Source organism: Symsagittifera roscoffensis, chromosome 5 (assembly GCF_963678635.1).
Source record: "Symsagittifera roscoffensis chromosome 5, txSymRosc1.1, whole genome shotgun sequence".
Lineage (NCBI taxonomy): Eukaryota > Metazoa > Xenacoelomorpha > Acoela > Convolutidae > Symsagittifera > Symsagittifera roscoffensis.
Window position 1 is genome coordinate 28,401,533 of NC_087066.1, and position 28,000 is coordinate 28,429,532.

General features: G+C 37.8%; 2 protein-coding genes across 3 annotated transcripts in view; both read right to left on the minus strand.

Annotated features, from left to right (window-relative positions):
• Positions 1-27,819, minus strand: LOC134845587 (uncharacterized). 2 transcript variants are annotated; one of them, XM_063862548.1, is made up of 8 exons: positions 27,625-27,819; positions 27,104-27,339; positions 26,590-26,791; positions 26,114-26,416; positions 25,739-25,992; positions 25,402-25,661; positions 23,172-23,319; positions 1-475 (listed from the first exon to the last, which is right to left on the minus strand). In XM_063862548.1, the coding sequence occupies exons 1-7, from the start codon at positions 27,816-27,818 to the stop codon at positions 23,188-23,190; spliced, it is 1,581 nt and encodes a 526-aa protein (XP_063718618.1). In that variant the 5' UTR covers position 27,819; the 3' UTR covers positions 1-475; positions 23,172-23,187. The 2 variants fall into 2 exon arrangements, with proteins under 2 accessions (XP_063718618.1, XP_063718617.1); XM_063862547.1 differs by lacking the exon at positions 1-475 and having other exon boundaries at positions 23,027-23,319.
• LOC134845501 (PAT complex subunit Asterix-like) overlaps positions 1-28,000 on the minus strand; it is a 161,310-nt gene that overhangs the window by 52,604 nt on the left and 80,706 nt on the right. The window lies entirely within an intron of this gene.

The window sequence follows — 28,000 nt, forward strand, 5'->3', positions numbered from 1 at the left end:
AGTTGCCATATGAGCTGAAAGAATTAGTAAAAAAAATGGTAATGTTGGGGAAATATATTTCACATACGCGTTTCCCTCGTGGGTTTAAGGTTTCCAGGTCGAGGTCTGGAATTTCTAGTCAGTGTCGTAAAACCTGCAGTCTGGACATGGTATGTTGCAATCTATAGCCTTTTTAACATTTAATTTACACTATTTCAATTATTAATATATCACAAAAAATGAAATGACGATTGTAAAAGCTAACAATGATGATTGTAAAAGCTAACAATGATGATTGCAAAAGCTAACAATGATAATTGTAAAAGCTAACAATGAAGATTGTAAAAGCTAACAATGATGTTTGTAAAAGCTAGCAATGATGAATTCATTGTGTATCGATGTAAGTAACTCAACAAACACCAGCGAGTAAAAATTCGTTATTGATAAACTAGAATAAATTATGGAAAGAATGGGAATAATATTTGATGTATTGAGTCTAGTATGGTGCCGTTAGATTGATCGTGACCCTAGCTTGCTGGCAGAACCATATTCATCCGCTTGTTTTCGTTTTTGGCAAACTTTTTTGAAAGTGGGTGAAAATGCTCATTTTTTGTCCATTTTGACAAGGTGGGCTCGTTGGCTCCTAACTTTTTAATACTAGATGTATTGAGTCTAGACTAGTACCGTTATATCGATCGTGGTCCTACTTTTCTATCGGTACCATATTTATCCGTCTGTTTTTTTAGCAAAATTTTTGAAAGTGGGTGCAAAATGCTCAGTTTTTGGCATTGTTGACAAGGTGCGCTCGTTTGCCAATAATTTTTATAAAACTTGATGTATTGAAGCTAAATTAAAACCGTTAGATTGATCGTGGTCCTAGCTTTCTAGCGGTACCATATTCATCAGTTTGTTTGTTTTTTTGGCATTTGACCCATCATTCCAAAAATATAGCTTTCGATGGCCATTTGATCCATAATTATGCAAATATCAATAGGTCGTACTACTAAAAACATCGAAGTTATGATTTTACTCATAAAAAGTAATTTTGAAATCAGGTTTAGAAAAAAAACTTTTAGATTTTCCCTTCTCGATGTTTTTTTGTCGTTTTTTTTTGCAAAATATTATCGTTATAATTGCTTCTTTTCAGATAAACTTGACCCTTGATTTGAAAATTGAACTATTGTTTATTCTCAGCCTATTCTTCAACGTCCTCCGCCTGTCAGGAGTAAGATATTTATCCGTTAGTTATTGTTTTATTTGATGTATTTGGTGTTGTAAATGCACTTGTTAACAAATTTGGTAATATTTGATGGATCGAGCCAAAACCATACTTATCTGTTTGTTGTCCTTTTTTGGCAACATTGTCGAAGATGGGGTGCAAAATGCTCTTTGTTGCAATTTTGGAAAGGTGGGCTCGCTTACTTCTTATGACATACTGCTTGTTGGTCTCTATTTGCATGTTCTTTCTAGATGTTATTGTTGCAGTATCTTATCACGGACGCTTGGGCCCCGACAGCATGAATCTCTCCCTAATCTTCAGCTCACTAACAATTTAGCTTTTGGTTAGTTTTATTCAATTTCTCTTTCTGACTGTTTATTAGACTAACTATCGCATGCTTCTCAATTCTGAACACACTATTTACATTGTGTCAATAATAAGTTATTCAACTGCATGCTTGAGATTTTAACATTATACATTTTCTAATATGGCAATAATTTCATGGCTATCAATGACATCACTTTAGAGGTGTCACATAACCTGTTTTTACATAAATTTTACGCATTGATTGGAATTAGCACTGAGGTAAGAATTTCAAATGAATAAAATGGGTAAAATTTTAAGCGAAACTTTAGTCTACTTCGTTTAGCTGCATTTCAAAAGAAAACTGCTACGTCAAAACTCTAAATCATAGTAATTTAAATGTGCATCAAATCGCTTTTAATTCAATAATTTACTTTGCAATAAATTTAGCAACAGTTATACGGTACAATTCAATTTCACTAAATTTAAATCAATTTCAACGCTAATTTTAAAATAATCAAAATACGTGGAGTTAAACTGTAAGGATTTAACTTGGGAACAAATACATTTTATTTATTAATCAATATAAAGCGAGTATACACTCATTGAAATTAACAGATTATAACACTTTATAAGTTGTAATTAAATGAAAAAAGTATCAGAACTTAGGTTCTGCGCAAATATGTTAAAGATTTCAGCCATTATGAGTTTGATTCTTCATTAAGCCACCATGAGAGTCATTAGGGTCAGTCATTTATGATTTGATCAATTGAGTGATTTTACTCAGGTTTCAGTTAATGAAAATTGTAATGGAAACTTGCTCTTGTCTCAGTTTTCCCTAACGGTTAGGCCGTCTGCTCGGTATACTGGGCTCCAATTTCAACTGATGGTGGTTTCATGCCTAGAATTCCTGAATTAGGAGTCAGTTTAAACTCTCCGTTAATGTGTCTGGACGTTGTCCTTTGATCTCCTGGTATTTCGCTGAATGATCTTGATCTTGCCATGTCCATTTTGCTGCCTCTCATTGATCTCGCCTCGTCATTTAACATTCCATCATCAATTTGTCTACGTTGTTGTGGCACCGAAACAGTTTCATCAATCACGTCCAGTACAGTATATTTATTCTGCCATTCCTCTCTCGATTCCATGAGTCTGGTTGTCTTCTCGTCTCTCTCGCTTTCATCGATGTCCATTGCTACTACGGGCTTTATTCGGATGTCACCATGCGCTGTTTTCAGGAATCGTGGTGTTATATCCCTGACCGCTTTAAATCTATGGAAGAGGTAAGTGCACAGGCATTGAAGCAACGTGCTTCCAATGAAGACAATTACGGTTAAGGTCAGTGAAAGTTTTATTGGGACATAGCTTTCGAGTTTTTCAGTAAGCGATGGTTTTAGAAGTTTCATTCCGTGCGCGATTGGTTTCGATATTTCATCCAACTGTTCCATGTTTGTCACGATCGGGCTGTCTACAAGTTTCGCCTTTACTTCTTCCAAAAGTCTAATCCCCGCGTCTGTTCTTGATTTGAAATATGGTAGTTCATCTATCCCCGGAATTTCCGACATGAGGTGCTTCAATGGGTCGGACAGTTTGACGTCGATTCGTCTTGCCGGAATCTTGTCGCAACTTCCAAGGTCGGGTCGAATCTTAATGTTCCGTGAAGCTAATTGCGTCCTGCAATCTAGTGTAATGATGCATATGTTGCATCCTGGATGTTCCTTGCGAGATGGAGTGTGAACCTCATTCAGGTTGTACTCCCACAAAGAAAAAGATGAAGAGGCTGATGTAATGAGCCAAATACCGTATCCTAAATTCGTGGCCTTTTCTGGAGTAGGTAGTATGACCTTTTCCGTTTCACAGACGGTCAGAGTTGCTACTGGATTTGGCCAGAAGAGGTTTGCGAGACACGATGATCTGCCCAATTGAGTTTCCATCGTCTGATGGCAAATCCTGTAGGTAGATGAACCGAGACACATTTCGTACTGCTCTCGCGTGAGCACGGATGTCTCCATTCCGTTCTCCGAAATCGCGAAGTAGTCTCCTTCAGTTTTCCACTTTATCGCATCCTTCTGCTCCGGTTGTGGCATCGGGATCAAATGTGCTCGATATACAGAGAAGACTGTCAGACTTGATGACATCGGTATCGCCAGAGTCATTAGTAGGCCTTCATCGACCGTCACGACGTCTCGAAGAAGTTTTGCATCGTAGTAGGAATGCAAGTCGGTTGTCGGAATGGCTAGTGTTAGTCTGTCTGCTGCGTCTTTCTGGCTTTCATATACTGAATTGAGAATCGCGATCAGTGAATTTCTAGGTACTAACGACATCGTGAGTCGCTTGTCCAACAATGTAGGAATGGCATTCATTATGTTTGTTTTGAAAGCGTACAGCGCTGCTCTATAACTCTTGACATCTGAGTAAAGAAGCGACAGAAGAGAAGCCGCTGTATCGAAGTTAAAGTTCAGTTGCTGGTTTGAGAATAGATATTGATCACAGTCCCTAAGGATCTCAAAATTGTTCTTGATTACTGTGAACTGGTCCTCGATCACTTTCCAATTCTCTTGTTGGTTCTTGATCATCTCTTTCTGAATATTGTTAACTTCGGAAAGTTTGTCAGCAACTAAAAAGAACTTTTCGTTAACCTGTTCTTCGTATTCAGCAACATATTCTGTCAACCTGATCGTGTATTCATGAAGTTCCTTGATGTTCTTCGCGTTTTCTCGACTCTTATCTTGGCAGGTGCCGAAAATTCCTAGTAGACCACAACTTGAGGAATCGTTCATCAGGATTCCTGGTCCAAAGAGTCCAACTCCGGCAAGAGTGGCTAGTGCCAGTGGTGCCCCTCGCCTTCTCCTTGATCTATTCTCTTCAGCTTCGTTAAAGAGAAAGTGAGATGTTTCAACTTTGATACTGGAGACCTCGTCTTGTGCCAATTGAACTTCACTCTGTAATTTGCGGAGTATCCAATCAACATTGAAGGATTCCACGCTGGCGTTGAATTGTTTTGCGAAGTTAAGGCTACAGTCTGATGACTTTGATTTCCATTTAGTAGACAATACTGAGAGAAGTTGTGTCACGTTGTCTTGGATGGTGAAACTATACTTAGGAAATGGGACGAGAAATTCTGCGTTGATAAATTTTTCGGCGAGCAGGATTTGGCTATCTTTATGGAAAAGAATTCCCGTTTTGAGTGCATCTTCGTATTCACTTGCCTGAGAGATCTTTATGAGATAGAGGAATCCTAAAATGATTATGGCTTGTTTCATCAATTTGACGGTTGAGTATTTTGTTTTTCGGTTTAGTGTAGATGTCACGGCAGCGGAGAAATTCATGACTTGTCTATGCTGCAGTTGATGGTGTTTCAAAAAAGACCGAGAAGTTGAGGTCGTCAAGTTTGAAATAGGCGTTTGATCGGAGTTCGGAGATCGTGTCCGCGAGTTCTGCTGATGTATCGAAACGGCAGGTTACTATCATGCGAATATCACTTCCCAACAAATATGCGATTATGATCAGAACTTTTGGATCTTCACTAAAAAAAACAGAGTACACCTCTCCGCATATGTGATTCACGTTGAATTCGCCAAAACCGATTAGGTCAATATTGTATGGGATTGCAGAAAGTAGATCTGAGTTCTCGATGGATTGCAAAAGATTTTGAAATTGTTCGCTATTCATGAGCAAGATTTCTGTTAGTGTAGGCGAAAGGTTTGTTTTGTTCGTTAATTGTCAAGTTTCAAAGTTGTCAAAATTGATTTGAATGATTCTTTCGTTCTGTAGGCGTCGTAACATTTACTTAGTTCCAATTAAACAGGATGTTCAAAGAGCAGGTTTACATTTTGATTTGAGTTGACATTTACGTTGGTGAAAATTTCGGTGACCTTTGTTGGTTGAAACTAATTGTCAGTCAAGTTCAGGTTGTCTATTTACTCTTTAAATTCAAGTTAGTGAAGGAACAATGCAACTTGAAAATGCTTTGCTGTTGCGATTTGCGAGCATAATGGAGTTTTGGGAGGATGATCTACCTGACAATGTTGCTCAAAATGAATTGCACGTGGTCTTAGATACAATTCGCAATTTTGAGGATCATTTAGAGAGTATGCTTGCCGTATATCTAGACCGGGATGTATTTTACGTATGTCTCGCAGTTCGCGGGGTGGGGTATGTGCCATCCTTCTTCGCGGACTTAAACGAATCACTAATTCGAGCTGTGGCGCCGATTCTGCCGGCTGAAACGTTGAGTCAGCTGGAGACTGAGTTAGAGGAGTACCTCTATATTGGTGATATCGTTGCAGAGTTGTACGGCGTGCGTGCACGACAGTTAGAGTAACTCGAAAAACTTTTAAAACTTCATTTAACGTGTAATCTGGATTTTGTATATATCCTTCGATTTTGATTTATTTTCTATTTCTTATATTTGTTGTTTCTGTTGAGTAAGACTAGACGATGGTATAGCGAAGTGTTTTGGTAATATCCATGATTAACATTTAAATTTTAACTTGAATTTCGTAAAATTCAGCAGCTAAACGAATGAGGCTAAAGTTCTATTTGTTAAACAAAAGGTCGCGATTACGTGCTTGTTTAACCGAATGTTTTTCATTTTAGCTTTAAACTCTTTTTAAAATGAGTGTCAAAAGGTAAAATGTACTTGAGTTGAACTGATTGGTAATAAGAAATAATTTTTTCAGTTGTTTGATAATGTGTTTTTCTGTTGCCTTTGGTAACAATTCTGTGTTCTGCTGCTTTAATGGCAGCTTTGTTAATTCTGCTGCTGGGCCTCTTTGGTCCACGCGTTCCTCTCTGTGTCCCCCTCTCGAGGAGGAAGCTTTCCCGCGGGCGGTGGTTTTGGTTGCAGTGGGCGTGTTTATCTTGCTGTGTGGTCTGGCCAGCTGTTTCCTCTTCCGACAGGAAGAGTAGTTAGAACATTGAAATTACGAACTGAGTTACGTGAACTCAATTAGCTTTAAGCGCAGTTTTTTGTAGCCATAGAGGCTTTCTTGTTTTAGAAGTTGCGTTTTATTGAATTCAGTATTTTTTTTTTTTTTTCTTTAACATATTGGTGTGCGCTCAAGGTAGTTTTTGTGCTTTAGATGTTGGTTCGACGTTGGCAAGTATTCATAATTCATAGTTTCGTGATTTCATTTAACTGTTTCATTTGCATTTTATTTATATTTATTGTGATCAATTTGATACTTGAGCGAAGCATCCGCCGGTTGCCTTCTCAGGAGCCAAGGGTGTTTTGCTTGAGTTGGTCTGTTGTTCGGTTCGACGGTCATCTGCTAGCTTTTACCGCTATAGGATGGCAGTTTGTCGTTTATATCTGCGACAATTGATCTTGTGCGTAGTTGACGCTTTGAGACAATGTCTCGGCGTCCTATAGTGCAATTTTCATTCAAATGACATTTTGGCTCTGATCTTCAGATAATTATTGAAGTGTTCGAAATGGAGCTATCGCAAATTGAATCCTTTCAATTTTTCCTCACCATTTGTGACAATGATGACACCCTAAAGGAGCGATTTACTCAACAACAGTTGGTGTACATGCGGAGGGCAGTCAGGTATCTGTCCCTCGATGAAGGTGGTAATTTGGTGGATAGTCATTCGAAATTGCGGGTGGCTACTCCTGAGAATGTTGCAAAGGTGTTTTGGGAGATTCACTTGGGGAAGCGAAAACACATTAAAGATACTGAAACTCTCGTGAAACACGCAAGGAAGAGGGGTTGGTGCGCTCCTAAGCATTTGGGTGGAATGAAAGCCGCAATGAGCGAGTACGTAGTAATTAATGGGTCCTGCCACTTTTCCTTTTGAAGTCCGCATTATTTTATTCTTTTTCAGGCAAATCCGTTCGTGCCATATCTGTTTCCTCGAGAACCATGGGGAGCGAGAATTCAAGTGTAGGGCGCTGGGGGATGACCGAAAGATTGAATTGTGTAAGATGTTCGGTTATACCTTTCGACAGAATAAAGTCGTGGCCCCTAATGAGATGTTCATAGTCGGGAACCCAGATGTCAGTGTCGATGCTAAACACGCCGAGGTTAAGGGGAAGTGTTTCTTCTCCTCCATATTTCACTCGATCGTCGGTGTGAAGTCAGGTAAATCATATTTGGCTGGTTTCTTTTAGTGCAATTACGATGTCGGAGTTTCTGAGTTTTGTTTTTGTTATAAACCCTTCTAAACTTGCTAAAGACTCTAAGTTGATTCGACAAGCGGTTGGGCAGAGGATGCAGCAACCGGACTTCCTAGATATATGCAAAAGGCGCTTAGGCTTTAGGCCAAGCCTGTTCGAGATCGAAGAGTTAACGAGGGTACAAAACTCCGTGGGAGATCATTGGGTAAAATTTATTTTTCCTCAAAGTTTGTTCTTTTGGCTGATTTGCACTGGTGTATTTGATTTCTTGGTTTTGTGTTTACAGTTTCTGGGGGCCGCGGTCACAATGGAAGTAGACCTAATGGTAAATGAAGGCGCATGGTTTCGTTATCCGTGCTCAGAAGAGCCTGCTGGGTCCCGCGGATGTATCTTCATCCAGGCTGGGTGCAAACGGATTGGGGAACCCTACCAAGCGGAGCCACTCATGAACATTCCCGTAAAGAGGTAATAACATTGGCTTTTGCTGTTCAATGGCTTACATATTCAGTTTTTGCGCTATCTTAATAGAATTTTTGCGATTATTTGCGGAATTTTCACGCTTTTTTTTTCTATTTAGTACTGTTGGCGAATTTAATGCATCTGAGGTGAATGGTGAGTTGGGTCCGAGGGCTGTAAAAAGGCTCCGTTCAGATTCACCTCATTATTATGAGTCGTCTGATGACTCAAGTTGAGACTGGACTTATCAAACTCTTTCAACTTTTGTAATCAGAGTCATTTCTTATGTATATCTTCAAGTTAATATATGATTTCTGTACTCAAAACGCTCGCTAATGGTGTTAATATCAATCCTGGTTAACCGTACGATAGCGTCGTGAGGTTAGGTGACTTAAAAGTGAGTTATTATCAAGGTTTTTTCTTGGGACACGGCCCAATCCTTTGGACCGGAATAGGAAAATTTTTTTTCTTCAGATTTGTTCTAACCATGCTAGATCGACGGGGAAGGGTCGATAACCTACCCTTGTTGGAGAGTTTTTTGACCTAAAATAATTTTTTCGAGAGTTATCGATTTTCAAAGTTGGTGATTTTCGCGTTTTTTCGTATTTTTCCACTATTTTTGGCCAAAGATGTGCTCCAGAGTACTCGTCCAGTCCATATTTTTGCTTTACTGGCTGATTCAGAATGTTTTACGGTCACAAAGAGCCATTAAAGGTGTCAAAAGGAATTTTCTCCATGTTTTGCATATTTTTCATCTGTGATTCTGAGAGGATTTTCGCCTTTTTTTTTTTTTTTCGTTTTTGTCAACTTTGATCATTTTTGATACTTTTTTTTTTCACACTGGCTGCCTCCGGCGCTGCCCACAGGGGACATGAAGTGTGTATGATCAGTGGCTAGCAAAATTTTTAAGTTTTTGATGCATTTTTGAGAAAATTTTAGCCAATTTTTGATTATGCCGTGAAATTTTTCCGCTGGAAAGACTGCTTTAGTGACCGATTTTAAGTAATTGGTTACGAGGTGGTGCCATGGAGATGGCACCATCCAATGTACTGTAACATGATCGTTATACGGCATACACTAAATCGTGTTAATTCTACGTTTTTGTTCTAGATTTCTAGAGGAGACGACTACTCATATTCATCACTTTCATCAGTTTCATCATGGCTGTGTCGTCTTCTTCATCAGGTCGTTCAGATTTTGCTATCAGATCACTGTTGAAGTAGCGTATTAAGCAGGTTAGGTTTGTGGTTACATGTAGAGATATACTTTGATATCCGTGTTGTAAAAGACGTCCGCTATCATCTGATAAACTGTTTCAAAACTGAGTCCGTCAAGTCCGCATCCGAGTTTTGGTAATGCAATTTCCTTTATTCCGTGACGATTTAGCTGCGCTCGTAGTTGACACAAGCTGACTGACAGGTGATAATACATTGGTTTTTCAAAATACAGATTTTTTGTGATCAAATTATAGATGAATTTCTTGTCGGTTGGTTCGAAATATGCGATCGAGGATCCTATTTGGGGGTTTTCGATAGACAAAAGCGATGATTTGATTTCAGGGTAGGCCGCTGCTATCTGTTTTGCTAATCCTTTACCCATCGCGAAATCGCTCGATACGCAATGTGCAATTGGGCCAGGGAAATGAAGTATATTTGCCTTACCTAGTGTGATATTCGTCGTTATTCCGATAGTGTTTAATGTTGATGGTCCTTGGCCATCCTCTGTTTCGTCGTTTCGATTTTCGTTGCGTCGGCCACCTAATAATGTCTGTTTTGCACGCTTCACACTGTTTTTGATTACGTTTCCTTTTTCTTCGCGGGTTAATCCTAAATTTTCATTGGCCATAGCGACTTGATCTTGAATTGATTTTTTTCGAGCCGCTGCATCACATCGCGGTGTGAATGTGGTTGGTGCTCTTTCGTGTCCTCCGATCGTTCGCATTCCGTATCTACGTACTACTAACGGTGGTGGCGTGATTTCTCGTCGCTGAACACGTTTATTAAATTGTACTCGTTGAGCGTGAATTCTGTCACGTGCTTCAAATGCGGCTTGTCGCTGCGGTCTCTGGTTTTGCGTTTGAACAGGGTCTGGTTCTTGGAATAGTAAATCTAAATTAAGTGTATCATCATCATCATTCCGTTCGTTTTGTACGTGAGTATTATGCACATCATCGTTGTTCTGCTGTTCTTCAGGGTCTGGAAATTGAATATCACCTTGTGGTTCTTCATTATCGTTTTGATCGTTTACTTCATCTGCTGGTTCTTCTTGTATCTCAGCAGGTGGTGGGGCCACGATGGGTATCGGTGGCGCTATCATCGGCATTGGTGCAGGAATTGCTGGTGGTACGGGTGGTGCTACAGGGGCTGCTGCTCCTGGTGCTACTGCTAGTGGTACCGATAATTGGATTGTTGCTGGCTGCTGAGTTTGAGTGTTTATTTCGGAAGGTTGAATATCTTCTAAGAGCTGAGGTAATTGTCCGTCGAACAGTTCTGGTTCTCCTCGGTACTGTCCTAATGAAGGATCTGTCATAAATGTTGTTGGATCAATGCTTTCTAGGTCTTCTGGTTCTTGTTGAGGCACAACTGGCTTCAATCGAATCCGATGAACACATTGCGTATATAGCGTTCCTATTTTTCGGATGAGATAATTTGAGTTGGTCAGAACCTTTTCTACTCTATAGAGAGGTATCCACACTTGTTTTGATTGTTTTCCGAAATCTGATTGTGTTGTTAATTTAGGATTGAGAAGAAAGCAGTATGAATGAAGCTGGAGCGGTTGGGCTAATGCTTTCTGATCGTAATATCCGCGATATCGTTGATATGAGTCAATGATATTCTGTTTAGTTTCTTTAAATTTCTCTAACATTGCGTCTTGCATTGAGGTTACAAAATCTGATTCAGCAGTTATTGATTCGAGTGCTGTGGTTGAAAAACGAAGGTCAAGTGGTTTGGTTGGCTCTCGTCCATGAAAAATTGCGCTAGGGCTACATCCTATTGATGAATAGTACGATGTATTATGAATAAACGTTGCTAACGGGACGTACTTGTGCCAATCAGACCATTCTTCGTTTGTATTCAGCTTCAAGATTCGTTTGAGTGCTGCGTGAGATCGTTCAACGAGTCCGATCGTCTGTGGGTGTTTGAGTGTTGCATGACTGATTTGTATCTCCAATAGCGATGTAAGCTCATGCATTAGTTTCGATGTAAATGCACTTCCTAGATCTGACAAGATTCGTTTCGGGACGTAGCTATGGGTAAAGAAAATTTTCGTCAGTTCCCTCGCAATTGTATCCGCTGACACATTTGTCAGTGGTATTGCAAACAGGTATTTAGAAAAGACATCAATTCCCGTAAGGACAAATTTATAAACTGTGGATCGAAATGGTCCTACGATGTCAATTTGCATCATGTCGCCTGGGAACGATTGTAATGATGAAACTGGTTGTAATGGAGGGGTTTGGTATCTGCTGGAGTTTTTCTTCAGTTGGAGACAAGTCAGGCAATTCTTGATGATTTGCAGAAGAAACTCTGTGAATCCTGGAAAGTAGAATCTCTTCCTGAAATCCTCTATGGTTCTGCCCATTCCGAGATGTCCTCCACTCGGTGAGTTATGTAGACGGTACACGACTTCCTGCCACAGATGTTTGGGTAGGCAGTATTGATGGTATTTTACTTTGCCTGTGTCATCGAAGAATTTTCGGTAAAGAATTTGGTCTTTCAGTTCAAGTCGATTAAACTGCTTTGCGTATTTTTTTCCGTTTGCTGTTCTCGTATTTCAAATCTGGGATTTCGTTAAGAAGTATCCACTTTATGACTTCCTCAATGTCGGGATCCTTGCTTTGTTCCTCCTTCAAATTCAGTGGTTCATTTCTGTTTTGTATATCCGAAAAAACATCTGCTGGATCGGGGTATTCGATTGCTGATATTGCTGGTTTCATTAGTCGTACAAGCGTTTGTGCTTCTAGTTCATCCGAGTTTTGTGTTATGGCTTGTTTTTGCAAGTATGCTTCGAGAAGGCCCACAGATTCCAGTTGTTGACGCAATTCGTTTGTCATCTGCATCTGTTCAGGGAATGCTTCCTGTATTTCCTCTACAGAGTTGAGTGATGCATCTGGTACTTTTGCCGTTGAATCTATGTGTATTTCTCGTACTGGTATTTTGTCTGTTAGTCGCAAAGATAGAGATGCATTCGGATCTGTCTGCATGCGCGACAAAAAATCTGCTGCATGATTTGCTTTTCCTGGTATGTGCGCTATGACAATGTTAAATGCTAAGACTCTGTCTAAGAAATTCCAAACGGATGGTGGTATTGACTTTGATTGAAAAAATTGTGTTAAGCTTCGATTATCTGTTAGAACGATTACAGGTTTTGTTGCACCCCAGATGAAGTGTGCAAAGTGGTCTAATGCGAAGTAGAGTGCTAAGAATTCCTTGTAGTAGATCGAAAATTTTAGTTGTGGTTCATTGAAAAGTCTTGATCCAAATGATACTGGTGCATAGGTTTTCGTTTTGCCTTTGTTTTCAGTGCTTATGTAGTCCTCTACCATGAGAACAAATCCAGTTCCGTGATAACTTGCATCACAAAGGATCACATATTGCAAATCAGGCTTTGGTAATCTTAGTGTTATCGTCGTTGCTTGCAAAAGATCGTGTTTAAGTACTTCAAGACCTTTGTGGTGTTCTGGTAGAATTCTAAAATCAGCATCCTTTTTCAAAAGTCTGTAAAAGGGTAGTAATTTTTCTCCGAGGCTTGGCATATAGTTCCTAAAGAACTGTACAAATCCGATAAGTCTCTTGACTTGTTTCACAGTTTGCGGCATTCGTAAATTACGTAGGAATTTTTGTATTTTTACTTCTTCGGGGGAAACTCCCGCTGGTGTTACTATGTTGCCTAAGAATTTCATCTTTTCTGTGCCTATTTCGCATTTACTTGGTGATAATTTCAGTCCTGATTTTTGGATACAATCAAAGATTTTAGACAAGGTTGGTATTAGTTCATCAAAAGTGTGCACTGCACTTCCTATATCATCCATGAACTGAGTACACATATCCCCTGCTAAGCATGGATCTAGGTAATGACGGATGAAAGAACTAAATCCGGTTACTGATTTGTTCAGACCTTGAGCTAGACATTTATAGGCATAGGTGCGTGATGAAAAGTTAAATGCCAATAGTTGAACTGAGATGTCATCTGCCATTTGCATACAATGGTATGCTTGCGAGCAATCAAGCTTTGTAAACAGTTTCTTTCCGGCAAAATGATTTGAAGCATCTGTCATGTTTGAAATTGGGAAGTTGGCATTTAGATAGTCATTTTTGAGCGAATGGTTTATTCTTCTTAAGTCAATAAGCATTCTGAGTTTGCCTGATGGTTTTCGATGAGCAAACAGTGGACTACTGTACTTTGATTGTGATAACGTTGTTATTAAGCCAAAGTAGTGCATTAATGCTAGTTCAACCGTTAATTCCTTTCGTAGGTGGATTGGCGTTGGTGGACCTTGTGTATACAGGGGTCGTTGATGTTCCGGTGTGAGTTTAATTTGAAGTTCGGAATTATACCCGACATCAAATCGATGTTTGGCAAATACGTCTGAATATTTAACTAGTAAATTTTCTACTTCTGACCTTTGGGCGTTCGTGAGGATGGAATTTTCCCAATTGAACTGGCTTAGGAATGTCAATCTATCATGGTCATTCAATTTCGGTTCACAAAGTTCAAGTTTTTTTAAGTTGAGGATCTGATCGTAGATTTCTCTTTGAATCGGTGTAAGAAAATTAGGGTTTTCGCACGTTTCCGGTGTCGGGAACCAAAATTTTTCATACTCTGGCTCAGGTTTGCTAATTTTCATGTTATCTGATTCATTCACTTGAATAAGTTGATTGATTTCATGCTCTAAATCCTCTGGATTATTCATTTTTGCGAGTGCTAATGTCTGTGAATCAATTGGGATGATGTTACGAGTGTCTGTTGATCTTAAAATCGTAAAATTTGCTATTTTACTTCTGTTTGGTAGGGTTATTACGTGATCTGTAACGTTGAGTGCTGCAATATATAGTTTGCTGTCTGCTGTTGTTTCACTAATTGATGACATAAGTGCAATATTGGAGTCATCTTCAAATTCAGGGATTGGTAAAACTGTTCCAATAGTGTTTTTGATATTTGTTTCTGTGAAACATTCTAACAGTACTGTTTTCTTCGGTTGAATAACGTATTTCTGTGACAGAAGTAGGGCAAATCGTAGCGTAGGTTTCTTGTGTCGTTTTGAGGTAGGTGACTTGATTTCGTTGACTTGGATTGTCAATTCTGGAAATTTAAGAAGGTCATATTTTGGACAAATTTCTATGTTGTGCTTTTTATAAAATCCGTTTCCAAGTATCATAGAATTTGCTTTTGGGAGCACTAAAAAATTTTCTGTAAAGGTTTGCGCTGCGATTCGGAAACATATTATAGCTTCTGTATCTATTGGTACTAGTTGTCCAGCTGCCATTCGTACTCGTTTCAACTTTGGTTCTTGGGTCTGGATTACTTTATATAATGTTTTGTCTTCTTTGAGTTCATTTAAGGTTTTTCTGGTAATGACGTTTGCACAGGCACCAGTGTCTACAAGTGCGCGCCTGAATGTTTGAGGTGCAAACTGAAGTTTGACGTAAGTTAAAATTTTATCAATTTCCGGGACGACTGCGTAAAGATCAAGAATTTCTTCTGAATCAATTTTTTCATTGGGGTCGATTTTCCGCTTCGTTTGATCAGGGTGTGGTTTTTTGGGTCGCTTTTTGTGAGACTTAGAGTTTCTTTTCCGTTTAGGAGTTTTGGCTGATTTTTCGTTGATGATTTTCGTTTCTTTACTTGACTCTTGACTCGGTGGCTTTAGAAGTTTTTTGGCTGCTGTTGGAATGGGAAAGATTGTCCCTTTCCTTGAGGTTTTTGTCGAAAGTGACATTGACTGGCTGTATGGTTAGGGTATCCGCAGTTCTCACAGAATACTGCAGTTGCTTGGATGACTGGCATGTATGGCATGGCTGGGTTTTGTATATCAACATTTTGTGCTTGTTGTTGGACTGACTGTTGTTGATAGTTATTTGGTTGCGGAAATTGGTAGTTCTGATTTGGGAAGAATGGTTGGAACTGTTGCTGTTGGTTTCCTCGGAAATTATTGTAAGGGTTTCGGTAACGTCCACCTCTTCCTCGATATCCAGATCTGAAATTGCTCTGGTGAGGGTATTGTCCTCTATAATTTTGATTCCCCTGGTTTGACTGGTTTCCTGGGAAGAATTCGGTTGAATGGTCAGGGTAGGGTTGGTAAGATTGTCTCTGCTGATAACCTCTGCCTCCTCCGCGAAATCCTCGTTGGAAACCACGGTTATAGTCATTTCGCGGTCGATTCTGCTGATGCTGCTGCTGTTGTTGTTGTTGTTGTTTGGATGATTGTTGCGCTGAAGTCGATGCTTCTTGACGATTTCTATCGCTCATTTGCGTTCGAATTTCGTTGAATTGTTTTTCCATAGCTTCTTGTGTCGCGCTAAGTTTAGACAAGGCGTTTATCAGATTATCGGATACTGTTGCGCTAATTTCATTGAATCCATCCTCTGGATAATCTTCTTTTCGGCAAACTTCGCGTATGGTCATTTGTCTCCTTGTATATGTACACAATTCTTGTACTGTTTCTCCCGCAGGACGATCCATTAGTTTGCCTCGAAGCCAATTGGGCATGGCTTTTATAAAAAGTCTGCGAACCTGTTCATCCCGATTTTCTCTGACTGCGTCTAATCTTTCGTCGCGTTGGGCAGTTTCTCGAGCATGTCGTGCTGCTTCGAGAGCTGCATCCGCTGCTCCTGCATCAATTGGGTTAGGAATTGCAATTTCAGGCGTTGGGTATGCTTTCTCCGCTTTTTTCTGTAACGTCACCAAGAAATTCTCCGGCGTATCCTTCTTTAAATCAAATTTAGTTTGTTCAAGCTTCAAGACATGAACTTCTTGAAGTTGAGGATTACTGAAATGGTCTCGCAATGCTGTCAGACTATTCGCTACGTTTTCTCTGGTTGCGGCTGGTAACGTTTGGTAAAACCGAAGTGCGTGATCTCGCAAATGGAGTTGAAGAAAGTTCGCTTGCTGGAGTGGTGCGACACCTGCAACTCCGATGAATCCGTTGAAGAGTTGTTCGAATTGGGCGAAATCTTCGGCATCCGTACCGCCGTATGGTGTGACTGAGATTTGAGCGTGCGCCATTTACAATTTTGATGATTTTCAGTCTGATTTATGCAATTAGTGAAACTTATTAGCACAAATTAGGATAGGTTTTCCGCAAAAGGTAATAAGTTACGAGCTATTTCGTTTAAGTACTCAATATGGTTATTGGCAAATGTTCAATAATCTTTAGGTGGGTTTAGGTAGTGGTACGATACTATTTTGACTTTAAGCATTAATTTATTGCATTTACGCTTCTCCAATTTTTGATGAATTCATAAATTTAATGATTGATTTCAAACTGGGTTGATTGAGCGCACACCAATTTTAAAACTTCCACCAATATATAGCACAAGAGTCTTAATGGTTTGACCTACAAGTTTGTAGAGACGAAAGTTCTCGAGTTTTTCCCCTGATACATCACTTGGATGAAGTTTCCTCAACTAGAAAATCCACAAAAACTGTAGGATGTAGTATAAGTTTTCACTTCTTTGGCTCGACACAGTTGCTGCGCTTGATCTATTGTTTTAGCACCCTTGCGATGTCGTCTGGATGTTCAGCTGGAGTGGGTGGAGATTGTCACTGTCGTTCACGAACTATCACCATATGACATACTGCTTGTTGGTCTCTATTTGCATGTTCTTTCTAGATGTTATTGTTGCAGTATCTTATCACGAACGCTTGGGCCCCGACAGCATGAATCTCTCCCTAATCTTCAGCTCACTAACAATTTAGCTTTTGGTTAGTTTTATTCAATTTCTCTTTCTGACTGTTTATTAGACTAACTATCGCATGCTTCTCAATTCTGAACACACTATTTACATTGTGTCAATAATAAGTTATTCAACTGCATGCTTGAGATTTTAACATTATACATTTTCTAATATGGCAATAATTTCATGGCTATCAATGACATCACTTTAGAGGTGTCACACTTCTAACTTCTATAATGCTTGATGTATTGAATCTAGACTGGTACCGTTAGATTGATCGTGGTCCTAGCTTTCTAGCGGTACCATATTGATCATTTTTTTTGTTTTTTGGCACTTGACCCATCATTTCAAAAATATACCTTTCGATGGCCATTTGATCAATAACTATGCAAATACCATTAAGTCGTACTACTCAAAACATCGAAGTTATAATTTTGCTGATAAAAAGTAATTTTGAAATCAGGTTGAGAAAAGTACTTTTAGATTTTCCCTACTCGATGTTTCTTTTTGCATAATTATTATCCTTATAATTGTTTCTTTTCAGATAAACTTGTCCCCTGATTTGAAAATTGAACTATTGTTTATTCTCAGCCTATTCTTCAACGTTCTCCGCCTGTCAAGAGCAAGATATTTATCCGTTAATTAATATTTTAATTGATGCATTCGGTGTAAATGCACTTGTTAATAAATTTGGTAATACTTGATGGATTGAGCCAAGACCATAACTATCTGTTTGTTGTCCTTTTTTGGCAACATTGTCGAAGGTGGGGTGCAAACTGCTAATTTTTGCAATTTTGGAAAGGTGGGCTCGTTTACTTCTAACTTCTATAATACTTGATGTATTGAATCTAGACTGATACCGTTAGATTGATCGTGGTCCTAGCTTTCTAGCGGTACCATATTGATCAGTTTGTTTTCGTTTTTGGCAAACTTTTTTGAAAGAGGGTGAAAATGCTCATTTTTTGTCCATTTTGACAAGGTGGGCTCGTTGGCTCCTAACTTTTTAATACTAGATGTATTGAGTCTAGCCTAGTACCGTTATATCGATCGTGGTCCTACTTTTCTATCGGTACCATATTTATCCGTCTGTTTTTTAGCAAAATTTTTGAAAGTGGGTGCAAAATGCTCATTTTTCGGCATTGTTGACAAGGTGCGCTCATTTGCCAATAATTTTTTATAAAACTTGATGTATTGAAGCTAAATTAAAACCGTTAGATTGATCGTGGTCCTAGCTTTCTAGCGGTACCATATTGATCAGTTTGTTTTTGTTTTTTTGGCATTTGACCCATCATTCCAAAAATATAGCTTTCGATGGCCATTTGATCCATAATTATGCAAATATCAATAAGTCGTACTACTAAAAACATCGAAGTTCTGATTTTACTCATAAAAAGTAATTTTGAAATCAGGTTTAGAAAAAAACTTTTAGATTTTCCCTTCTCGATGTTTTTTTAGTCGTTTTTTTTTTGCAAAATAATATCGTTATAATTGTTTCTTTTCAGATAAACTTGACCCTTGATTTGAAAATTGAACTATTGTTTATTCTCAGCCTATTCTTCAACGTCCTCCGCCTGTCAGGAGTAAGATATTTATCGTTTGTTATTGTTTTATTTGATGCATTTGGTGTTGTAAATGCACTTGTTAACAAATTTGGTAATATTTGATGGATCGAGCCAAAACCATACTTATCTGTTTGTTGTCCTTTTTTGGCAACATTGTCAAAGGTGGGGTTCAAAATAATCATTTTTGCAATTTTGGAAAGGTGGGCTCGCTTACTTCTAACTTCTATAATGCTTGATGTATTGAATCTAGACTGGTACCGTTAGATTGATCGTGGTCCTAGCTTTCTAGCGGTACCATATTGATCTTTTTTTTGTTTTTTGGCACTTGACCTATCATTTCAAAAATATACCTTTGATGGCCATTGGATCAATAATTATGCAAATATCATTAAGTCGTACTACTCAAAACATCTAAGTTATGATTTTGCTGATAAAAAGTAATTTTGAAATCAGGTTTAGAAAAGTACTTTTAGATTTTCCCTACTCGATGTTTCTTTTTGCATAATTATTATCCTTATAATTGTTTCTTTTCAGATAAACTTGTCCCTTGATTTGAAAATTGAACTATTGTTTATTCTCAGCCTATTCTTCAACGTCCTCCGCCTGTCAGGAAAAAGATACTTATCCGTTTGTTATTGTTCTATTTGATGCAATTGGTGTGGTAAATGCACTTGTTAATTACTTTGGTAATACTTGATGGATTGAGCCAAGACCATACCATATTGATCTTTTTTTTTGTTTTTTGGCACTTGACCCATCATTTCAAAAATATACCTTTCGATGGCCATTTGATCAATAACTATGCAAATACCATTAAGTCGTACTACTCAAAACATCGAAGTTATAATTTTGCTGATAAAAAGTAATTTTGAAATCAGGTTTAGAAAAGTACTTTTAGATTTTCCCTACTCGATGTTTCTTTTTGCATAATTATTATCCTTATAATTGTTTCTTTTCAGATAAACTTGTCCCTTGATTTGAAAATTGAAATATTGTTTATTATCAGCCTATTCTTCAACGTCCTCCGCCTGTCAGGAGTAAGATATTTATCCGTTTGTTATTGTTCTATTTGATGCAATTGGTGTGGTAAATGCACTTGTTAATTACTTTGGTAATACTTGATGGATTGAGCTAAGACCATACCTATCTGTTTGTTGTCCTTTTTTGGCAACATTGTCGAAGGTGGGGTGCAAACTGCTAATTTTTGCAGTTTTGGAAAGGTGGGCTCGTTTACTTCTAACTTCTATAACACTTGATGTAGTGGAGCTAAATTGGTACCGTTAGATTGATCGTGGTCCTAGCTTTCTAGCGGTACCATATTGATCCGCTTGTTTTTTTTTTGGCATTTGACCCATCATTCCAAAAATATAGCTTTCGACGGCCATTTGATCAATAAATATGCAAATATTAATAAGTCGTACTACTTAAAACATCGAAGTTATGATTTTGCTTGTGAAAAGTAATTTGTAATTATTGTTTATTCTCAGCCTAATCTTCAACGTCCTCCGCCTATCAGGAGTAAGATACTTATCCGTTTGTTATTGTTCTATTTGATGCATTTGGTGTGGTAAATGCACTTGTTAATTAATTTGGTAATACTTGATGGATCGAGCCAATACCATACCTATCTGTTTGCTGTCCTTTTTGGTAACATTGTCGAGGGTGGGGGCAAAATGCTAATTTTGGAAAGGTGGGCTTGTTAGCTTCTAACTTCTATAATACTTGATGTATTGAGTCTAGTATATGCCGTCAGATGGATCGTGGCCCTAGCTTTCTAGCGGTACCATATTTATCCGTTTATTTTCGTTTTTTAGTAAACATTTTTTTGAAAGTGGGTGCAAACTGCTCATTTTTCGGCATTTTTGATGAGGTGCGCTCGTTTGCCAATAACTTGTATAACACTTGATGTAGTGAAGCTAAATTGGTACCGTTATATTGATCGTGGTCCTAGCTTTCTAGCGGTACCATATTGATCCGTTTGTTTTTGTTTTTTTAGACATTTGACCCATCATTCCAAAAATATAGCTTTCGACGGCCATTTGATCAATAAATATGCAAATATCAATAAATAGTGCTTCTCAAAACATCGAAGTTATAATTTTGCCGATAAAACTTAATTTTGAAATTAGGTTAAGAAATGTTTTTTTAGATTTTCCCCACTCGATGTTTTATTTTTCGTTTTTTTTATCGTTAAAGTTGTTTCTTTTCAGATAAACTTGTCCCTTGATTCGAAAATTGAATTATTGTTTATTCTCAGCCTATTCTTCGACGTCCTCCGCCTGTCAGGAGTAAGATACTTATCCGTTTGTTATTGTTCTATTTGATGCATTTGGTGTGGTAAATGCCCTTGTTAATTAATTTGGTAATACTTGATGGATTGAGCCAAGACCATACCTATCTGTTTGTTGTCCTTTTTGGCAACATTGTCGAAGGTGGGGTGCAAACTGCTAATTTTTGCAATTTTGTAAAGGTGGGCTCGTTTACTTCTAACTTCTATAACACTTGATGTAGTGAAGCTAAATTGGTACCGTTAGATTGATCGTGGTCCTAGCTTTCTAGCGGTACCATATTGATCCGTTTGTTTTTGTTTTTTTTTGGCATTTGACCCATCATTCCAAAAATATAGCTTTCGACGGCCATTTGATCAATAAACATGCAAATATTAATAAGTCGTACTACTTAAAACATCGAAGTTATGATTTTGCTTGTAAAAAGTAATTTGTAATTATTGTTTATTCTCAGCCTATTCTTCAACGTCATCCGCCAGTCAAGAGTAAGATATTTATCCGTTAGTTATTATTTTAATTGATGCATTTGGTGTAGATGCACTTGTTAATAAATTAGGTAAAACTTGATGGATCGAGGCCAAAGAATATTTATGTGTTTGTTGTCGTTTTTTGGCAAAATTTTCAAAGGTGGGAGCAAAATGCTCATTTCTGCAATTTTGGAAAGGTAGGCTCGTTTGCTTCTAACTTCTATAATACTTGATGTATTGAATCTAAACTGGTACCGTTAGATTGATTGTGGCCGTAGCTTTCTAGCTGTACCATATTGATCCGTTTGTTTTTTGGCATTTGACCCATCATTCCAAAATTATAGCTTTCGATGGCCATTTGATCAATAATTATGCAAATATCAAACTACGCACAATAAAAAGCTGAGAGATATAACTTAGGCCGAAACCTGGTAATTTGCATAACAGAAAGAAAGCAAAAAATTAATCAAATCAGACGGCAAATTTACAAATGACAGAACTTACATTTATAACAAACTGTACAAATAAGAAACCCCGGAATTTTTTGAGCAACCTTTTTTTTAGATCCAGTCCTTAAAATCAGATTTAGCAAGTAGTTCTCGAGAATAGTGACGAAGTTTTTATGAAAATTAAAAATGAGTTTTTCTGAAGTCCATAACAGCTTTTTTATTTAAAAAAAAACAGGGTAAAACAGATTACGGAGCGAAATCTAAGCGCCAGGTTAGTTTTAATGAACAACCAATCTAAGAATCGACATGTTAATTTTTTTAAAAAAAGAACTTTCCCGAAATTGGGCAAAATTTCTAAAATTGCATATTTTCCAAGTCCATTTTTTTCAAAAGGCACGGCTTAGCCGCTTGCGCAGGTAAGATTCGCATAACTGATTTCATTTTTCGGTTGAACCCTTAATCTCGAAGTTTCAAAAATTAACCAAAATGTCAAAAGATGTGCTTGTTCGAGGCCATAACTTTTTTCTGCCGAATTTTGGTATCAGCCGTTTGAGAAGGAGATATCCCGTAATTTGTTGTTGATTGAAATCTTAACCTCTGATTTGAGCATTTAATATTTGACAAAAACCAAAAAAATTCAAAACAAGTAGGCCAAAAAAACCCCTACTGAAAATTTCGAAGGCCATAGAAGGTGAGGTAAGACGAAAAAAGACTGACGAAAAATACAGGCACATAAAAGAGCAGCTGCTTTTTCGATGAACACTATTTTTTGATAATCAATCCAGTAATTTTTTTCGAAAAATTGAAATTACTGCGAAAGGTGAAAAAATTTCCAAATCGCTGCAAAAAAAAAACGAAAAACAAATCACATACATTTTCATAGTACATGTTTTTCCAATCAAGACCTAACACTAACCAAAACAACGCAGCAACATTGTTTCTTTAACTTGTTTTTGCTTAAATAAGCTAAAATGATTAAATTGAAATATACCAAAAGTGCCACCAAATGAGCACTTTTATTTGCAAATTAGGTTAGAAAAAAATTCTTCGAAACAATACTATGCTTTGCTTGTGTAAAAAATTCAAAAAATGTGAGCATGTGTGAAATTTACCGCTCTCGCATAATTGACTACTCTGTAAACAAAGCTGATAACGGGAAAAGGTCTAGTACCCGGTTGCAGCACACATGCTAATCCCAAGGGTAGTAAATTAGAACAAATTATTTGATCAAAATGTTTCTTGGCGGACAAGTTCAGCAATCTGACAAGTAACACATTAGCTGCCAACAAGGTTTTCCAGTCAGAGGTTACTAAATTATCTAGATCAGCACATAACAGAAAAAACTAACGAACCAGTTAAGATTACAGAACATTACAAAATAATAGATAAGTTTCTATACTATAAAAGATAACTGCTCAACTACTGCCGACCTTCCAATTCCAAAAATTAGAGAAGCTCCAGACTAGAATACGTTTGCTTCCATTCAGCCAGTAGCTTTTTCGTGTAGTCGTGGTCTTTTTTCGAGAGCATCTTTTTGTTAGCTTTGCAAGTTAAAATCTTCGCATATTGGTCTTTCAGCTGAAACAAAACCTCACTAAAAACGTGATCACGTCAAAAACGATGTGTAATACCATCATCACACTTTAAGATCACAAAATGTTCACAAATCAGCTAGCGTTTTCGAACCAGCCATGTTAAAAAAATCAGTTGTTTTTTCAAAATGTTTCTCAAAAGTAACGAAATTCGAAAATTAGATTTTGCTTGGAGAGGTAGTAATAGCCAAACTGGTGTAAAGTTGCAGCATAATTAAATCGAGAAATCAGCCTCTCATCATGTTATTTGTAAATTTCGGGTCATTTATTCTGAAAAACGGAAAAATACAGGCCAATAAGGTTTTACTAGCGTGTCACTCACCTCCGGTGCTTTAAACAGATTAGTGAACATGCAAGTTGCTTATACAAACAGCGAAACGAATGCAACCGTAAAACAAGACGGGAGAATCCAATAACGCTTTTGATTTCAAAATTTGAACGATATAAATAGTTTTGACTTAAAGGTGTTTTAAACTGGAATGGTCATCTCCAAAACTACTCGTTTCAGATCTTGGTAAACGAAACCCTAAAATAGCCGACAGAAAACAACTGCACTTTGTATATCGAAAAAATTGAAACGTTGTCAACTGCAAAATCATCATATTCTTTTTTCTAACTTTAATTTTAAGTCAAAGAAAAAATTTCAGCAATAATATTAGGATGAGACGCCATATATGCATACACTGGTAGTAATCTGACATCGCCCCACCAAAAAGTCTAAAATTTCAAACTTTGAAAAATAATTATTTGAAATTGATCTTTTGAAAATTTGCAAAAAAGATAAAAACGTCATTTCTAAGAAACAAAAGGAGTTGAGCAGTCATAATGGAGTCCAGACAAACATCCCGAGATAAAAACGGCATATTTCATAAGTAAGATGATTTGAACAATCAAATTTGGAAGCAATATCTGCAAATCCTAAGAATACCCAGAGCCCACACAACTGTTGGGTAGGGTTGGAAACGTTTTTTTAATTAAATTTTTTTTCAATTAAATTTTTTTTAATTAAATTTTTTTTAATTAAATTTTTTTTGAAAAATTTTGAAAAATATTTAAAAAAACGTAAAACCTTGGAAACAAAAAAATTTGAAAAATCATATTATGAAGCAAAATTTGGAACCCCTTAGAGTACCCTGACAGCACCCAAATACAGGGTTGAGAATTTCAAATTTGGTCATGTTTTAATGTATAATTTCTTTGAAATTTATATATGAAAAAATCATTAAAAAAACGTCAAATCTCGAGGCAACATTTGCAACCTCTGAAGGTACCCTAAAAGCACACAACTGCATTGTTGGGAATTTCAAATTTTTTTAAATTTAAGTTTTCTGAAAGCACAAAAAAATCATACAAAACGTCATATCTCGAAAACTCCAAAGATTTGAGCACTCAAATTGGGACACAATTTCCTAACTTCTGAGAGTACCTAATTACAGGGTTGAGATTTTCAACTTTCGTCAAATTTTACTAGTTTTTTGAAAATTTTTCTCAAATAAAAAAATGTCATATCTCGGAAACCAAAAGGATTCGAGCAGTCATATTTGAAGGCGCAAGTTGCAACCCCGAAGATTAACCTGACAGCACCCATCTACAGGTTCAAGAATTTCAATTTTTTGGAAAATTAGTTCTTCCATCTAAGTTTTATGAAAATTCTCCAAAAAAAACACAAGATTTTTTGTATCTCGTAAAGTAAAAAATTTGAATTTTGGATTGCTAATTTCAAAGTCGCCAAAAAAACAAATTCAAGCTAGAAAATCAAAAAAATTTCGATATAGCTGACGCGTGTAAAAAATCTTTCGTTAAAAATGCAAAATAATACGATAAAAAAGCTTAAACATGGCGAGACAGTGAACCCCGCATTTAAATATATAATAGATACTATATAATATACTACAACAGACCCCCTACGATGTTCTTCAAGGCAGTAAAAAAAACAACGCAGGCAGTCTTCAAGGCAGTAAAAGAAAAAACAACCTGAACCACTAGTTCTTTTCCACTCCCTGAAGAGGTCGGAAAAAGAAATTATTAGTCATCTAATATCAATTATTAAATTACAATTCTTTATCACCTTTGCATCCAAAGAATCTGCTTTTGCCTCCAGCTCTTGCTTTTGTATTCTCGCCTGACTCTTCTGGTACAAGTTGTAGAGATGACCTTTATTAGCATCAATCAGCAAATCCAACCTACACTGTTTGGACCTCAGAGCACTTAGAACTTCATCAGCGCACGCCACTTTCATTGTGGGCAGGAGCTTGTCACTGGAGTAGCTACTTGGTTCTTCTTTCAGTTCTGGGTCGGGTCCGTGTTCCTCGGAATCTTCCAAAAACCCTGGAATGTTTAATCGCGAATGAATCGTAACTGTGATTACAAGTGCATTAACATTCAGTCGAACGAATTTTACTAACCAATTTTCATCAACTCCTTCCTTAACTCATTCTCCATTCTGCAATCTTGTCTGCTTTTCTGCCAGTCGAACAGTTTATAATCGCCCTCTTCGCTCTCCGACGACTGCGCTTTACCATCTGAGGACTTCTTTGACACTAGATTATTATGATCTTCTGCAGTTGATTCGTTTGAGGCTTTGACAAGGGAGGATATAATCAACTGGGTCAGGGGACCAATTGCACAGATATTTTCACTGTATCGAGATGCATCTTCACTAGAAAAAAAAACAATCAAAACTTCGATTAAAAAAGGCAAACACGGATAACTAGTGACACGCCTGCTCAACTGCTAAAGAAAAAATTCTCTTCTAAATCTATTGAACCTCAAAAAATTACCCGCACTGCTTTCCATTTCTTCTCGTTCCTTTTCCATTTGGCGTGTCTGCGTTATCCTTTGCAGATCTTTTCCCAGCCAAAGGAGTCAACTTACTCCTTTTATAGGGGATTCCATTCTCACTGCCTCCGTAACAGTGGGCACCATTAGTCACTGCAGCTCCACTGTAGCTTTCGTCGTTGTTATTGCTGTGTTCTGAGTTACTCCCTGAGTCGCTAAATTTAGCTTCGCAGCCCAGTTCAGGTACTTCAAATAGTGGGGCTATTGCTTCGTCGTCGTATGTTTTGGCCAGCGCCACAAGGTATCTAGATCAACAAACCTCATCCTCATCTGAACTTGCTCAAAACTTGACGTATACCCTAGCTTTTACAAGAAATCAGAAGACTATTCAACTAAAATAGCATTATCAGCTTACTTTATGGGCAAGAAACGCGTTAAGTTCATTTTTTTGACTTCAGTTAAATGAAACGCAACCAACTTTTGCACATTGTCTGATGTGATGTTGGCACAGTATGTGGCATCTAGGTACTTCCAGAAGTGCGCGGGAGTCTCTGACTTGGCCTTGGTAAGACTCTCCACTGGACTGATGGAAGAGAAGTGGGCACCACTTGAACTAGCAGACACTACGCTGGCAGACTCCTTCCTGTTGGAACCTCCTCTGCTGGGAGAACAGTGCGTACCTGGAACCATTTAAAAGTTCACAGAAAAAAAACAAGCATATTCAGCTTGATTTCTCTAGATAACAGCAATCGTAATCCGTCAACATATCTGGGAGTCAAGAAAACATCAGGATTTATATTTGCAACTTCCGTTCAATTTATAACAAAATATCTTGAATCAAAATTGAGCCAAACGATAATTTTGAAACCTCTTACTTTTTTAAAGGTCTGTGCTATAAGTAACAAGAAAAGAATCGACATCCAACTTCCATGCTTATAGGCCGATTACCTGACTACGATTACTCGCAAAGTAATTTTGAGTAGGATTCTTACTTGATGGACTATTGATAGCGTGTGTAGTGACATCCAATTTAAAAGGAGACATGCCGCCTCCTCCAGTTAAGTTCTGGATGGGGTTGTTGTTCCTCAGAGCACATGCGGCACTGGTGGAGGGACTCTGCGCTAGATATGGGAAGATTGAGTTAGAGTTCAGCTGCACTGGCTGGGCGGAAGAACCGTTGTTGAGGACTTCCAGATTGCTGCCCAGACAAAGGCTCCGTCGTGTCACCCTGCCAAAATAAAAAGACATAGAACAAATAAAAAACATCAAAACCTGAAAGCCGATATTATGCGACCTGTCTAAACTCAATAAAAATGACGAGCAACGTATCTGGACATAATCTACTTTTTTTATTACACACAATGAAAAAATTTTGTATCTTGTTACGGATTCTAAAAAAACTAAAACCAAAATTCCAAGGTCGTTGCAAATTTAAAACTAACTCATCACGCACATTCTAGTACAAATAATTAAGCCCAATTTTTTTCCCCAGGGAATAAAATGAGGCACGAACCATGACAACTGATCCTCCAATGCAATCTGAATTGCCTCCAACTCCTCCGCCTGTATGTGCACATCGTGTGTCCTGCTTGTGACTGACTTCAGTTTGGGCACACAGTCGAAAGTGCTAAGATGAAACTTACACGCAGTGTATCCGCCCTCTACAATGCTGCCGCTACCAGCCGAACTATTAACACTACTGCTCATTATAACTGAAATTGCACATTCAGTTATTCAAGTTCCCCTGTCGAAGTTACTTTATAATATTTTGGCTTTAAAAGGCGTCTCGACGTCCGTAGCCTTATTTACCCGTAAAGAGGTCATTCATCGGTCCATACTCATTTTGGAAAATTCAAGACTCATATTGTATAATCTAGCTCAAAACAAAC